This window comes from Macaca thibetana, chromosome 2 (genome assembly GCF_024542745.1).
Source record: "Macaca thibetana thibetana isolate TM-01 chromosome 2, ASM2454274v1, whole genome shotgun sequence".
In the NCBI taxonomy this organism is placed as follows: domain Eukaryota; kingdom Metazoa; phylum Chordata; class Mammalia; order Primates; family Cercopithecidae; genus Macaca; species Macaca thibetana.
Window position 1 is genome coordinate 174170374 of NC_065579.1, and position 15850 is coordinate 174186223.

Consider the following 15850-nt stretch of genomic DNA (forward strand, 5'->3'; position numbering starts at 1 on the left):
GGTGGGGGACCTGGGACTAGAACACCATTCTTTGGATTCCTGGAGCAACAGTGGCCTAATGTATTATAAAACAAAAACGAGACCAAAACCTAAATTTCCAAAGCCAGAGCAAAATAAGGATAAATTTAAATAGATTAAAATCAGAGTTTACTTACTTTCTTTTAGGTATGAGGAAAGACTGTGAGTCAAATCATTGGCCTTGAGGAAACAGGAGTCTAGAAATATGATAAACATGGTATACAGAGAATTTTGTAAATGCACACACACAATCAAAATAGATTATATGTGAGTTATGAGTGATGTATAAGGTTGTAAAATATTAGTGAATTGGGGCCCATTATATATCTTAAAGTGTTGCCTATATTTAAAATAACAGCAGCAGCAACAAGTAAACTTTTAACCTGTAATGGAGCTGCCCATAATTTCTTAGAGCAGTGAAATAGGAGCTTCTTATATCACTCAGCAGATTAATGAAGCACCTTTATTTTCCAAATCCATAAAATGGGGACTACACAAATGCAAAATGAAGTGGCTAACAAATCTATGTAAAGATGTTCAAACTCACTAGTTATCAGAGCAGTGCATGTTAATATAATGAGATCACACTTTACACACTCATTAGAATGGCAACTATTAGCAAGATGTATAATACCAAGTGTTGTTGAGAATGCAAAGTGATGGAAACTCTTGTGAACTGTAAGTGGAAGTGTAAACTGGTATAGATATTCTGGAAAGTAATAATGTTAATATGTATATACCCTATAATTCTATCACTTCAACTCAAAGTAAATAATAGAAAGAAATTCTTGCGTGGTCTATTAAGGTACACACACAAGGATATGCATCTTGGCATTATTTGTGATACCAGGGTGCTTGAGGCAACCTAAGTGTCCATACCTGGGAAAATGGATGAGTATATGTGACAGATGGAAACGCTGGAATATTATGTTGCATTTAGAAGCAATGAACTAGACATGCATAAAACTACAGAGTCCTATCTGGAAAAAGTGTCAAATGAAGAAAGAAACAGAATGAAAGCATTAGCACAGAGCCATTTGAGATACACTTTAATATGTATATACATACACAGGATGACATATTTTATAAGAATATATATATATATATTTTAAAATGCCTATCATATGAAAATAGAGTTTGGATTAGGGAAGAATGGTAATAATGTCTCAAAATACAACACGACATAACAATACAATAAAAAACAATATAACACATTAAAATAAAACAGGGGCTGGACTGACCAAAATGAAATTTATGTTGTGACCCAGCACATATAACTCATTAAGTGAGTAATTCAAAGCTGTTTTCTCCTGTATTGTTGTGGAGCCTTTGGTGGTCTTTATAATGTCCCAAGTCTGGATATGATCAGACTCACCTGGAGAACTGAAGGTACAGATTCCTGGGATGGAGTCTCTTTTGCATAGTGAATTAGAATCTCTTGAGGATGGGCCTGGGGATCTGATGTTTAAGTTCCTGGGTGATTCAGTTGCAGCTAGCCTATAGGCATTTAGGAATCACTAATCTAAACCACACTGCAGCTCTCAGGAGACAGCAGAGAGGTTAATTAGCTCCGGGTGACTCCAGCCTTGAAATCCTAATTCAGTGCCCGTGTGTGTGACATTAACAATGTACAGTGTACAATATTAATTGAAAAGACATGTTCGTGCCCTACAGACACAAACAACCTCAAATCAAAACCAAGTTAGAAGCTCGACAAACTAAATAGGAACAATATGTTATTATTTATATCTACTTTATATGTGTATATATAAGGGTATTTATGTCCCTCCTTGAGCCTATTCTAAATAACCCACTGTATCTCCTTCCCCACATCTAGCTTAAATCTCCTCTCTGTTCTTGGTCTCATCAGTGTAGTGACCAGTGCCTGTTCTCCCAAACCTTCCTCTGATGTCTCAGTTTATTGTGTCTTAAATGGCCTAATTTTTTAAACTAAAAATAAAAACCTGTCCTTTTTGGTTATAACATTATTTCAAACATATTTTCTTTCCTCCCCAACCAACCCATGACCACACATTCTTGCCTAACTATATTACTGAACTCTAATAAAACAATAATATCAAACAAATTCACTATGGAACTCAAATGACTCCTTAAAAGTTTCTTCTGAGCTTTGACTCCCTATAACTCTAGAGAGGAGCAAGGTTTATGATGTTCCATGAGGTTACAGAACAGCAGTGGTCCCACTGCTCACAAATCCTTCGTAAGTTCAGTTGCTCTAACAAAGAACTAGAATGGAAAACTGACCATTGAGTCACAGTAAAAATCAAACTTCAGTTAAAGCTTCAAAAGTGGTTTTGTTAGAATAGTTCCTGTGATAGTGCAGTCAGGACACAGTTTTCACAGCAGAGGCAGTGGTGTGCTCAGAAGAGTGGATTCTAACTGCTGTTGGAACTGTCTGGGCTTAGTAAGTCTAAAAGTCCAGATCCTGCTCATGTGCAAATGCACTCCTTCAATTCCCTAAAGGGTAATCTCCTTGGAAAACAAACAGACAGGGCACTCATGTCTCCAGGCCCAATGTGTGTTTTTAAAAAAGGATATCACAAAAGAATTATAAAAATTCAGGGAACAGATTGTTTTTCAGCTTCTCAAGCTTCTAGAAAGCATAAAATTGTAATGGAAAAAGGAAATCAAGCCACCCTCTACTTTTTCCAAAAGCAATATTAGATATCCCTAGTAGTCTATAAATAGCTCATCTGAAGCAGTTGTACCCAAACTTTTTATGGTTTGATTTTATGACAACATCTATTTCTCCCATGCCTGCCTAAAAGAGTTAAAGGATGCATCATAATTTTGAAATTAATTAAAAGTAGTTGTTTACGCTGGGTGTGGTGGCACATGGCTATATTCCCAGCTACTCAGGAGGCTGAGGTGAGAGGATCCACTTAAGCCCAGGAGTTCGAGGCTGCAGTGAACTACGAGGGTGCCACTGCACTCCAACCTGGACGAGACAACAAGACACTGTCTCTAAAATAAATACATATTTTTTTAAAATTAGCTGTTTACATCTTGCAGTATCTTTTAGCTTAATTATAAATACACCAAGGCAGAGGATCTAAAACTCTAGTAGGCTGAAGAATCCCTTGAGGCAAAGTGTCAGCCTTGCAAAACATGCAGAATTTTGTTCCTACCTTTTGATAGTTTGCTTGAAAGAGTCTGGCCTGCAACCCAAAATACTATTCTAAAAACCATGACTAGAAATCCATGATAAGAGCAACAACAAAACTAAATTACTTATTAAGGCTAAAGCTCTTGTCTATAAGAGTTGAGTAAATCAGTGTTTCACAACTATACTTTTAAATGTGTACTTTAACTTCTATCCTCATGACGAATTCCTACTCATTGAATAGTCTGTTAAAAAAAATGCACACCCAACAATTAGCCTTTTGAAAAAAAAAATACTATCACAAATCTTAGTATTAGATTTGAAAAATACTGTTTAGCATCCAGTAAGGATATAATCTATCAGCTAAAACTATTTGATATAATCTATCAGTTAAAACTATTAGATTGAGGAAAGAAGTATTATGTTTTTTTTTTGAGATGGAGTCTCACTCTGTTCCCCAGGCTGGAGTGCAATGGTGCGATCTTGGCTCACTGTAACCTCGGCCTCCCGGGTTCAAGTGATTCTTCTGCGTCAGCCTCCCAAGTAGGTGGGATTACAGGTGTGTGCTACCACGCCCAGCTAATTTTTGTATTTTAAGTAGAGATGGGTTTCACTATGTTAGCCAGGCTGGTCTCGAACTCTTGACCTCAAGTGATCCACCCGCCTCAGCCTCCCAGAGTGCTCAGATTATAGGCGTGAGCCACTATGCCCAGCCTGAAAATATGTCTCTTTAAACAATTATTATTATTATTATTTTTAATAGCGATGACTTCTCACTATATTGCCCAGGCTGGTTTCAAACACCCAGGCTCAAGCGATCCTCTAGCCTCGGCCTCCCAAAGTGCCGGGATTACAGGCATGAGCCACCACACCTGCCAGAAAATATGTTAATTGACTGCTTGAGACACCTAACCATAATAGACAGTTATGTTTTGCTCCTTGTCATTAGGAAAATTGAAGCTTGGCTATACCTGGCAGGTTCAGTTCTTCTAATTCAATCACTGAGCGTCTGCTGCTATAATAGTCCTTCATCAGCTTCTGTAGGTCTTCAGGTAACCCTGGTTTTGGTTCTGATTTTGCAAGAACATCAGTAATTTTCTTCTAAGATATGAGAAGGAAGAAAAATGGGAGGACATACTTTAAAATGGCATTTGGTTGGAATAGGTTAATTCCTCTGGCATTTAAACTGCACATAGCTTTTGATGTTAGCCAAGTGTGAATGTGGGTGTTAATAAATACATCTGAGAAAATTCACTAAATACTTCTTGGATATAACTATTGCTTTGAAAAATGAAAAAAATGATCTAGAAAGCTTCCTGCAACTCTTGGTCTGTGACTTCCAGGAGAACTACGTTTTTGCAGGCGTCTCCATACTAGGGTATTATTTTCTGTTAAAAGTAAAGAAATCTCATTGCTATGGCAAGCTCTCTTTTAGCCCTAGATGATTTATATTCCTGTAGGATTAGAATTTTAAGAATTTCTTGCCTAACCTGCTTTGTGAGGTGCTGAGTCTTAGTTTGGATTTCTGGCATTAGTGTAAAACCTACAGTAGGAATCTGAGCATAGGAGCCTACTGAGGAGGGGACTTAACACCCTTGATTCTCAGGTCTTGGATAGGTGACAGTATTAAAGTGGCCCTATGGAAAGTAGAAAAAAATATTACAGGATATACTTTCCAACATCAATTTTGATTTGGATTCATTTGTGTAGCATGTATTGAATGCCTGCAGTGTAGTAGAAACCCACAATCATTCATTTATTTCCATCATAAGCTTCCCTTCTCACTTTCTTCTAATGTTCCATCAAAGATCCAGAAGGAGTGTTCCCCACCCCTGATCCCAACTTTTTCCCCTCCTTCTACAATATCCTCGTTTCTATACACTTGTCAAGAATGGTCAAGGCTCTGTCAAAGGAATTAACTTTTAAAAATATGTCATCAGTGAGCACATTTTAGCGTGACCTCAGTCAAGGATAAACTATCTAGCTAGAGTTTTGACCTTAAGCCACCAAGAACTTAACACTCCTGAAGGCCATTAGTGTACAAATTATCAAAGAGAAGTTAAAGTCACTTCTTTAAGGACTTGCCAAACCTCAGCCAATTTGGCATCTCCCATCTTGCTATTTGACCATTTGTAAGAAAAGAAAACATATGTACACACACTCTTAGTTTTCTAAAAGCTTGCTGTTAAGTAATTGGTTTGAGTCCATCTTCTTTCCTCTAATCCTAATCGTATTTCCTCGGCTGACTTCAGGAGTAGACCCCTCTTGGCAGGGAGAGAATTACACCGCTGTTTTCACAACTGTGGGAGAAGGTCATAGCTAACCATACTTTCTCCAAGGCTGAGCCATAAAAAAGTTTGTATAGGAGAAAGTCTTTCCTATGCTCACTGGCAAATATCAAAATGCAAGAGGAGGGGAGCTTTTTTGACTTAATTTATGGTTCCAAATTAGTCAGAAGTGCCTCATACTACCTTCATCTGCTTACTATTTTCTTTTTAGTCATACTTTAAGGTATAAGGTCTTCAAATCTGGAATGAGTACAAAAAGGAGGTTGGTATATTTTTTTTCATGGACACAGCCAGAAGGGCTGGGGGAGGATAGCTCTGGACTCCTTCTAGAATTAGAAACCTATGTCTGACATCTGACCACACTGAAAACATAGGGTGGGTAACAAAGATATTTGGCACTCCACAAGACCGAAATAGGAGTCAGAAGAATTTATTCTTAGCTCCAACAGAAACACTTATTAGTAGTGACCTTCGGAAAGTCACCAAACCTCAAGGAATCTTACAATGTCTGCATCTCTTAGGTGGGGATTACAATAGTTGCCTCATGGAAGTATGACATATAAAAATGTGATGGAAACCATGTGGGGCCATACAAATTTAAGAAATTATTAATATTACCTTTCTCCTCTTCCTGGTCTTGGTGGTATTCTCTTTTCTTTCCTTTGGTTGTATCAAAAAACATTCTTTAGGCTATTAAGAAATACAAATGAGAACATTTTAATCTTTTCATGATAAAGTGTCAATTAGTGGTATGAACCCCAAAGTACTTTCTGCCATGCATGTATTCTTCAGAGTATCTTGGTAATATTCTACAGAAAGAGAGATGCTGGAAGATCTACTGTAGGTTACTATGCAGCGGCTGGGGTGAGAGAATTTGAGAAAGTCAAAGTGCAGATGACTTAAGACTGGAAAATCTTTGAACAAAGATATATGTGTGAGTGAGTATATATGTGTGCTTGGTGTGGAAGTGCAGGGTATTGGAGATTGAAGACAGTGACTGAGCTTGTATAATACAGCAGAAATCGATGTGATTACAATTAAGATGTGGTAAGACAGTCTTTGACTAGAGTGACTAGGGTTTTCCATGAACTAGCTGTGTGTGAGCCTATATTTCCAAGTCACTGGTTTATTGGTTTGTATTATTCATTCCTTTCCTCTTTTCAATAAGCACAGAAAATCCAAAGTGGGATATATTAACTTACGTTTTTATAAACCAGCTGCATCAAATGCCTTTACTATAATGACGACAAAATGAATGTCTTTGCTACTAGTCTGATAACAGTCTCAGCACCATAGTATCTACAGTAATCTGTTCTGCCTGTTGCCTTGACCCCTGAGTACCCGATACAGTTTAGTGCTATTTTTACCCTGAGGGTTTTTTCTAATGTAGAAAAACAGGAAATTTGGACTAAGACCTTGATTTATAAAATAGAATGCCCCAGATTCCATATTTATTAATCATAAGCAGGAGTATAAAATGTTTCCTGTGCTGGATCTTTTATGCAACATTGTCAAACAAGTTGCCAAGTAAGATATAAAATGTAAGTGAAAACTTATTCTGAGTTTTCCTTGATTAACTTTCCATTCCAACCACAGAATATGCAGTTTAAACTGATAAGCTACTAACTGAAGCAATCCTGTCTCCACTGGCTCTGTTAAAATGATTACAGATGAATCTTTCTATGAAAGCTTGCAGACAGCCTGCAGATTGAGAATGTCTATGGCCTGAAGTCAGAGAGAAAGATATAATACTACATAATTTCTTCAAGACATGGGGCCAAAGACCAGCAGTTTCAAGATTCGCTTTTAGTTATTACAGAAATAGATTTAAAAAGTTCAGGATTAAAGTGACATGGGAAATCTTGAAATTTTAGTTTCCTTTCAGATGAAACAAAAAAACCTGCAAAGAGCAATTGCATCATAGCTAAAGAAAAGAGAGATATGGCTTCTTTTATTTAGAAAGTTAAACTGTCTTGTGGATGTTGATACATGCCAATTTGATGCTGGTACATGCCAATTAGAAACTGTGCCAAGGCCACTAATATGTCACAGAAGCTGCCAGATGGCCATAAGAGTACAATTACAAACCAGGCCAGTGCTCAGCTCATGTTCCTAAGGCAAAGGCCGGGATATGATTAGCAGATCCCTTAAACTCTACTGTATTATCTCCACCAGTATCAAGGTTTTTGGGAAGCGTATTTAGAAACCTGTTTCATCTTCTTATTTAGCGTATGGAGGTGTTCTCGAGGAACCCAGTTTAGTGTACTGGTTGTATTTGTGCTAGGTTTACAAAGCCAATGAACTAAAACATGACATAAATCTAGAAATAAGCTCAATTTTAAGAATATGGACTCTTTAATTCTGGGAGAAAAAACAAAAATGTAATTCTGAATCATGCAAAGGAAAAACAAACATGCTCGATGAACTGCTTTAGCCATGATATTGCTTCAGGTAAATGACAGGTTCAAATTCTTACATCATCCTAAAGGAAATGCAAAATAATCTTTGGTTTTGGAGACTAGTTACTTTAGCTGGCTGTGGTAGGGTGCCAGTGAAGAGGCCAATTTTATGGGGTCAATTTCCATAGAGGTAAGATGACTTTATGGAGAAATTCAAATCCACAGTATTGAAAATTCTTACATTTAGTTAACTGCCTTATGAATGCTGCTGTTTACCTCAGGGAGGCTGGGTAGGAAGAATCCAGCCAAGCCACTAAGCATTTCTGGAAATCAATTCCAAAACTGTGTGACTTTGACAGTTGATAAGCAATGTCATTTCTTTATATGAAATGTAGCAATTTTAAATACACAGTCTGAAGAATCACACTCCCCTAAAAAAAATGTGGCTTTTAAGGGAAGCAACTAGAGCATATTTTCAATTCCTTAAATTATCAAAAATTACTTTAAGAATGATTCTCCTGGTTAAACATGGCAAATGAACCTCAAAATGCCAGTAAACTGAAAATAAAGGGCATTGAAAAGGACCTGTTGAGCAGGATCTATGTAAAACCCAAGAAACCAGGAGAAAGAACAACAGTAATGGAGAGATTTCAACAACTTTTTGGAAAATGGAAAGTGGCTGGAGCTGGAGAAAAGTGACTTGGCACAGAGGGAAAGCTAGCATCTGGGTTTCAGAAGGGGTAGAAGCTAACAATAAGTGAGTCTTTGACTCGCTGAACTCTGAGAAGGTCCAGTATTTGGAGGCACAAAGTACTACAGAGAGTGAAGAGTTAAAAAGAAAGAGATTGGCTGAAAGTTTATATTTAGAATGATTAGCTACCCCCGTCCCCTACTAGGTGGTATCTCCTACCCTGGTAGCCAAGCAACTATCCCATTACTGCTTCCTTTCACCTTGCCTGTCCTGCCAGCCAACTGGAGATCTATTCTCTTAAGAGATCAAGAGGATCAAGGCTGGGCCAGGGGAGAAAGGGCAGAGGCAGAGGCTTGTCTCCATTTCCTGCCCCTATTCCATGCTTATATATTGCAGGCAGGAGACTACTGAATGCCTCTTCGGAAAAATGTAATGGCCTAAAAGAAATACCATCAGAGAGTGACATTTGGGAGTTCCATAGTAAAAAATCCATCTTGTTATCCTATCATCCTACCATGAATACACTAATTGACAAACCCCACTCATCAATGTTTCAGTGTATCTCTCTTCAATAAGAATGGATAGCTAAGATTCATCAGTCATCTAAGGAAAGTCTCCAACACAAGAGCAAATAAATAACAAAAAGAAAAATGAACCTAGAGAAAAGTGGGATGGTACCTCAAAATAATGATAATTAATATCCTCAGAGAGATAAGGGAAGATTTTGCAACTATGAAACAAGAACAAGATGCTGTAAAAATGGGAAAGACAGTTAAGCATTAAAACAAATAAGAAAGGTGGGATAAAAATATACGAGGAGTCGGGTGTGGTGGCTCAAGCCTGTAATCCCAGCACTTTGGGAGGCCGAGACGGGTGGATCACGAGGTCAGGAGATCGAGACCATCCTGGCTAACACGGTGAAACCCCGTCTCTACTAAAAAATACAAAAAAAAAAAAACCAGCCGGGCGAGGTGGCGGGCCCCTGTAGTTCCAGCTACTCGGGAGGCTGAGGCAGGAGAATGGCGTGAACCTGGGAGGCGGAGCTTGCAGTGAGCTGAGATCCGGCCACTGCACTCCAGCCTGGGCCACAGAGCAAGACTCCGTCTCAAAAAAAAAAAAAAAAAAAAAAAAAAATTATATATATATATATATATGAGGAAGGCATGAAGATAAAGTAGAGGCAATCTCCCAGAAAGCGATGAAAAATGAAAAGAAAAAAGTGGTGAGAAAATCAGAGAACCACCCCAAGAGATTCAATTTTCCAATAAATAGTATTATAGAAAAAGAGGTGACATAAAACAGCAGGGGGCTTGGCATGGTGTCTCATGCCTGTAAACCTAGTGCTTTGTGGGGCCAAGGTGGGAGGACTGCTTGAGGCCAGGAGTTTGAGACCAGCCCTGGTTACATAGCGAGACCGTCTCACCAAAAAAACAAAAAACAAACAAACAAAAAGGCTGGGCATGGTGGCTCACGCCTGTAATCCCAGCACTTTGGGAGGCTGAGGAGAGCGGATCACGAGGTCAGGAGTACAAGACCAGCCTGACTGGAGATCGAGACCATCCTGACTAACATGGTGAAACCCCGTCTCTACTAAAAATACAAAAATTAGCCGGGCGCGGTGGCGGGCGCCTGTAGTCCCAGCTACTCGGGAGGCTGAGGCAGGAGAATGGCGTGAACCCGGGAGGCGGAGCTTGCAGTGAGTGGAGATCGCGCCACTGCACTTCAGCCTGGGTGACAGAGCGAGACTCCGTCTCAAAAAAAAAAAAAAAAAAAAAAAGACCAGCCTGACCAACATGGTGAAACCCCTTCTCTACTAAAAATACAAAAATTAGCTCGGCATGGTGGTGCACACCTGCAATCCCAGCTACTTAGGGGGCTGAGGCAGGAGAATCACTTGAACCCGGGAAGCAGAGGTTGCAGTGAGCCAATATTGTGTCGCTGCACTCCAGCCTGGGTGACAGAGTGGGACTCCGCCTCACATACACAAAAAATTAGCTTGTGTGGTGGTGCATACCTGTGCTCCTAGCTACGTGGAAGACTGAGGCAGGAGGACCTCTTGAGCCCAGGAATTCAATGTTGCAGTGAGCTATGATTGCACCACTGCACTCCAGCATGAGTGACTAAGTAAGACCCTTGTCTCTAAAAAGGAGTCATCAAGGAAATAACACATGACAAAATAAAATTAAAAAAAAAAAAAAGATGTAATATGTGACAAACTTGTGCTGCCTAAAGGAAATTTTGAACATGAAACTCCAAATTGAAAGCCCATTAGGTATAGGGTACAATGAATATGAAAAATACCCATTCCAAGGAGCATCACTATAAAATTTCAGAAAATTATGGGCAAAGAAGATTCTAAAATATTCCCCTCCAAAATATAACATACAAACTACAAAGGATCAGAAAAAAGAATAGTGCCAAGATCTCTAAAAAGCAATAATGGATATTAGAACTTAATGGAATGATGCTTTCAAAATTATGAAGAAAGTTTATTTGCAAATTAAACTTTTATACCCAGCCAAAGTATCAATCAAGTGTAAGAGTAGAATAAAGACATATTCAGATATATGAAGTCTCAAAAAATTTACATCCTACCTGCAGATACTGAAGGCTGTATTTCAGAATACAAAGGGTGAAACCAAACAAAAGCAAGCTATGGGATTTAGCTAAAAAGGAGTCCAGCCCAGGAGGGCGCTGAAGGGGCATCCTAGGATGACAGTTAAGAGGTCTCAATTGTTTAGTGGGCCTGGAGAATAACCAATTTGGAGTGAAATAGAAATATGGAGTTTTGCAGGAAAACAAAACAAAACAAAATGACTGGCCTATTTGAACATATGGAAAATATTATTCATGGGCATGTGGAAGAGATGTTGGAACATATGAAAACAATTAACAATAGGAACACAGAAAGCCATGCAAATAAAGAAATGAAGCAACTATTAATGCCATGAAAATAAAGAGTTGTATAAGAAAGGAGGGATGGTTATAGCTTCTTTCTCTCAGCATTGAACAATATTTCCATCATCATAATGATGTAATAGTGACAACTGTTTTGACCAAAATGTGGTATCTTGTTGGCAGGGGAGGTAGCAGTTGGTGAGGGAATAGGAAGTATAACAGATGGGAGAACTATGTCCTCATATGCTAAGTCAGGATGTCAGTAGATTACATCAGACATTGCTAAGTCAAGAAATACCAGTGTAAACTATAAGGCAGAAAAGTAAGGAAAAAAGCTAGAGAAGCTGAATTTTTCTCTTAGTAAATAAGTAATATTGTTTGATTTTTAAATTTTTAAAATTTTTATTTTTGAGACTGCCTAGGCTGGAGTACAGTGGCATGATCTCAGCTCACTGTAACCTCCGCCTCCCGGGTTCAAGTGATTCTCCTGCCTCAACCTCCTGAGTAGCTGGGATTACAGGCGTGTGCCTCCATGCCTAGCTAATTTTTGTATTTTTTGTAGAGACAGGGTTTCACCACATTGGCCAGGCTTGTCTTGAATTCCTGACCTCAAGTGATCTGCCCGCCTCAGCCTCCCAAAGTGCTGGGATTAGAGGCATGAGCCACCATGCCCAGCTGGTATTTTTAAAAAAGATATGTATGATTATTAGGTTGGTAAGAATAAAAAAATTTACATTGCCATTTTATAACAAAACAAGCATGTTCATTATTAAGATAAAAACAACTTAGAAGTGGCTTTTAGTTTCTTTTGGACATGGTAAAAGTTATTCAATACACACTTACCAAAATGTCCAAAATTAAAAGGCCAATAACTCCAAATGTTGACAAGAATATACAGCAACCAAAACTCTCACACACTGATGGTGGGGGTGCAAAATGGTACAATCATTTAGGAAAAAGATCTGGCAGTTTTTTTTATGAAACTGAAGATGACTCAGCAACTGTCATGTATTTACTAAAGAGAAATAAAAATTTATGTTCTGCCCTGATGTGAACACTATACAGACATCACTGTGTACCCCAGAAATATGCAGAATTATTACGTGTCAATTAAACATGTAAAATACAATAAAAAGCTTAAAAACTATTCCCCAAGAAACTTATGTGAATATTCGTGGTGGATTTATTCATAATAGTCCCAAACAAGAAATAGCTCTAGGCTGGGGGGGCTCACGCCTGTAATCCCAGCACTTTGGGAGGCCCAGGTGGATGGATCACCTGAGGTCAGGAGTTCAAGACCAGCCTCGCCAACATGGTGAAATCCCATCTCTACAAAAATACAAAAATTGGCCGGGCCTGATGGCGAATGCCTGTAATCCCAGCTAGTCGGGTGGCTGAGGTGGGAGAATCGCTCGAATTCAGGAGGCAGAGGCTGCAGTGAGCCGGGAATCGCATCACTGCACTCCAGCTTGGGCGACATAGCAAGACTCCATCTTGAAAAAAAAAAAGAAAGAAAGAAAAAAAAAAAAAGAAATAGCCTCAGGTGTCCATCAATAGAAGAATGGATAAACAAAATGGTACATTTGCATAAGTGACTACTACTCAGTGTTCTAAACTGAATTGTGTTGCCTAGAAAGTCATATGTTAAAACCCTAACCTCCAATGTGACTATATTTGGATATAGGGCCTTTAAAGAGGCAACTAAGGTTAAATGAGGTGTCATAAGGGTAGAGCCTCAATTCAATGTGACTGGTGTCTTGATAAGAAGAAGAGACAGCAGGGATATGCATAGACAGAGAAAAGACCATGTGAAGACACAGTGAGACAGCAGGGATATGCGTAGATAGAGAAAAGACCATGTGAAGACACAGTGAGACAGCAGGGATATGTGTAGATAGAGAGAAGACCATGTGAAGACACAGTGATGTGTAGATAGAGAGACACAGTGAGACAGCAGGGATATGTGTAGATAGAGAAAAGACCATGTGAAGACACAGTGAAACAGCAGGGATATGTGTAGATAGAGAGAAGACCATGTGAAGACACAGTGAGACAGCAGGGATATGCATAGACAGAGAAAAGACCATGTGAAGACACAGTGAGACAGCAGAGATATGTGTAGATAGAGAGAAGACCATGTGAAGACACAGTGAGATAGCAGGGATATGTGTAGATAGAGAGAAGACCATGTGAAGACACAGTGAGATAGCAGGGATATGTGTAGATAGAGAGAAGACCATGTGAAGACACAGTGAGACAGCAGGGATATGTGTAGATAGAGAGAAGACCATGTGAAGACACAGTGAATACAGGGATATGTGAGAGAAGACCATGTGAAGACACAGTGAAACAGCAGGGATATGCATAGACAGAGAAAAGACCATGTGAAGACACAGTGAAACAGCAGAGATATGTGTAGATAGAGAGAAGACCATGTGAAGACACAGTGAGATAGCAGGGATATGTGTAGATAGAGAAAAGACCATGTGAAGACACAGTGAGACAGCAGGGATATGCGTAGATAGAGAGAAGACCATGTGAAGACACAGTGAGATAGCAGGGATATGTGTAGATAGAGAAAAGACCATGTGAAGACACAGTGAGACAGCAGGGATATGCATAGACAGAGAAAAGACCATGTGAAGACACAGTGAGACTATGTGTAGATAGAGAAGAGACCATGTGAAGACACAGTGAGACAGCAGGGATATGCGCAGACAGAGAAAAGACCACGTGAAGACACAGTGAGACAGCAGGGATATGCGTAGACATAGAGAAAAGACCACGTGAAGACACAGTGAGACAGCAGGGATATGCGCAGACAGCCACGGAAGACACAGTGAGACAGCAGGGATATGCGCAGACAGAGAAAAGACCACGTGAAGACACAGTGAAACAGCAGGGATATGCGTAGACATAGAGAAAAGACCACGTGAAGACACAGTGAGACAGCAGGGATATGCGTAGACATAGAGAAAAGACCACGTGAAGACACAGTGAGACAGCAGGGATATGCGCAGACAGAGAAAAGACCACGTGAAGACACAGTGAGACAGCAGGGATATGCGCAGACAGAGAAAAGACCACGTGAAGACACAGTGAGACAGCAGGGATATGGATAGACGGAGAAAAGACCACGTGAAGACACAGTGAGACAGCAGGGATATGCGTAGACAGAGAAAAGACCACGTGAAGACACAGTGAGACAGCAGGGATATGGATAGACGGAGAAAAGACCATGTGAAGACACAGTGAGACAGCAGGGATATGGATAGACAGAGAAAAGACCACGTGAAGACACAGTGAGACAGCAGGGATATGCATAGACGGAGAAAAGACCATGTGAAGACACAGTGAGACAGCAGGGATATGGATAGACAGAGAAAAGACCATGTGAAGACACAGTGAGAAGGCCATGTGCAAGTGAAGGGAGAGGCCTCAGGAGAAACCACACCTGTAGACCTCTTGATTATGGAGTTCCAGCTTTCAGAACTGTTGTTTCAGCCACCCAGTCTGTGGTATTTTGTTATGGCAGCCCTAGCAGACTTAATGTGCTCAGCAATAAAAAGGAATGAAATACTATACACTGACATGGAGGAATCTAAATAATACTGTGTTGAATGAAAGAAGCCTTAAACAAAAGAGCATGTAACTGTATGATTCCATTTCTATGACATTTTACAACAGGCAAAATTAATTTTTTAGAAAAAAAATCGGAACAGTTGTTGACGCTGGGGCAAGGAATTTAGCATGGTGATTGACCCAGGTGGCATGAAAGGATTCTGGGGGTGATGATCCTGGTTTTTTTTAATCCAGATTGGGCTTTGGGTTACACAGTTGTATTTATTTGTCAAAATTCATTGAATCGTATATTTGACATTTGTACATTTATTGTATATTAACTTTACCTCAAAAGAAAATACACAAACTTTAAGACAAATATTAAACATTAGTCATTGATAGGCATGCTGAAGTATCTGGGGTGAGTGTACTGATTTTGCAAACTACTCTGAAATGTGTCAAAAGTAAAGTGATTGATGAAGAATGTGCTTGAACAACACTTTATGAAATTTTGGACTTTGAAGACATGGAAGGTGAGGGCTTGAAGAAAGAATCTTACTGAAAACTGAAGGAAAGGGACTCTTTGTTATGCAGTGGTAGAAAGTTTAGCAATACAGTTCTCTGAAATTATATGGAAAATGTGTCTACTGGCATGGGGAATCTAGGTAAGGAGATTTTCAAATAGTGTTGAAGGGGACACCTGATTTCTTCTTGGCTCTTACAGTAGAATGAAAAAGGAAGGAGTTAAATTGAGAGGACTATTAAAGATGAAATCAAGGGTGCGACTTAAAACCATTTGTTAAGACCTCAGAAGAAACAAAGATGGTGCCTCAGAATACTATTCAGTCACACAGGAGCACTTTAAAGAAAT

The 15850-nt window shown here is 39.3% G+C and overlaps 1 protein-coding gene across 2 annotated transcripts in view; it reads right to left on the reverse strand.

Annotated features, from left to right (window-relative positions):
* Positions 1–15850, reverse strand: part of CMSS1 (cms1 ribosomal small subunit homolog) — a 370849-nt gene that overhangs the window by 12583 nt on the left and 342416 nt on the right. For both annotated transcript variants that reach the window (XM_050782097.1, XM_050782098.1), the window contains exons 3-5: positions 6049–6120; positions 4114–4243; positions 156–215 (exon numbers count right to left, since the gene is read on the reverse strand). In XM_050782097.1, coding sequence (XP_050638054.1) covers positions 156–215; positions 4114–4243; positions 6049–6120 — 262 coding nt within the window. The remainder of the gene's footprint in view (positions 1–155; positions 216–4113; positions 4244–6048; positions 6121–15850) is intronic.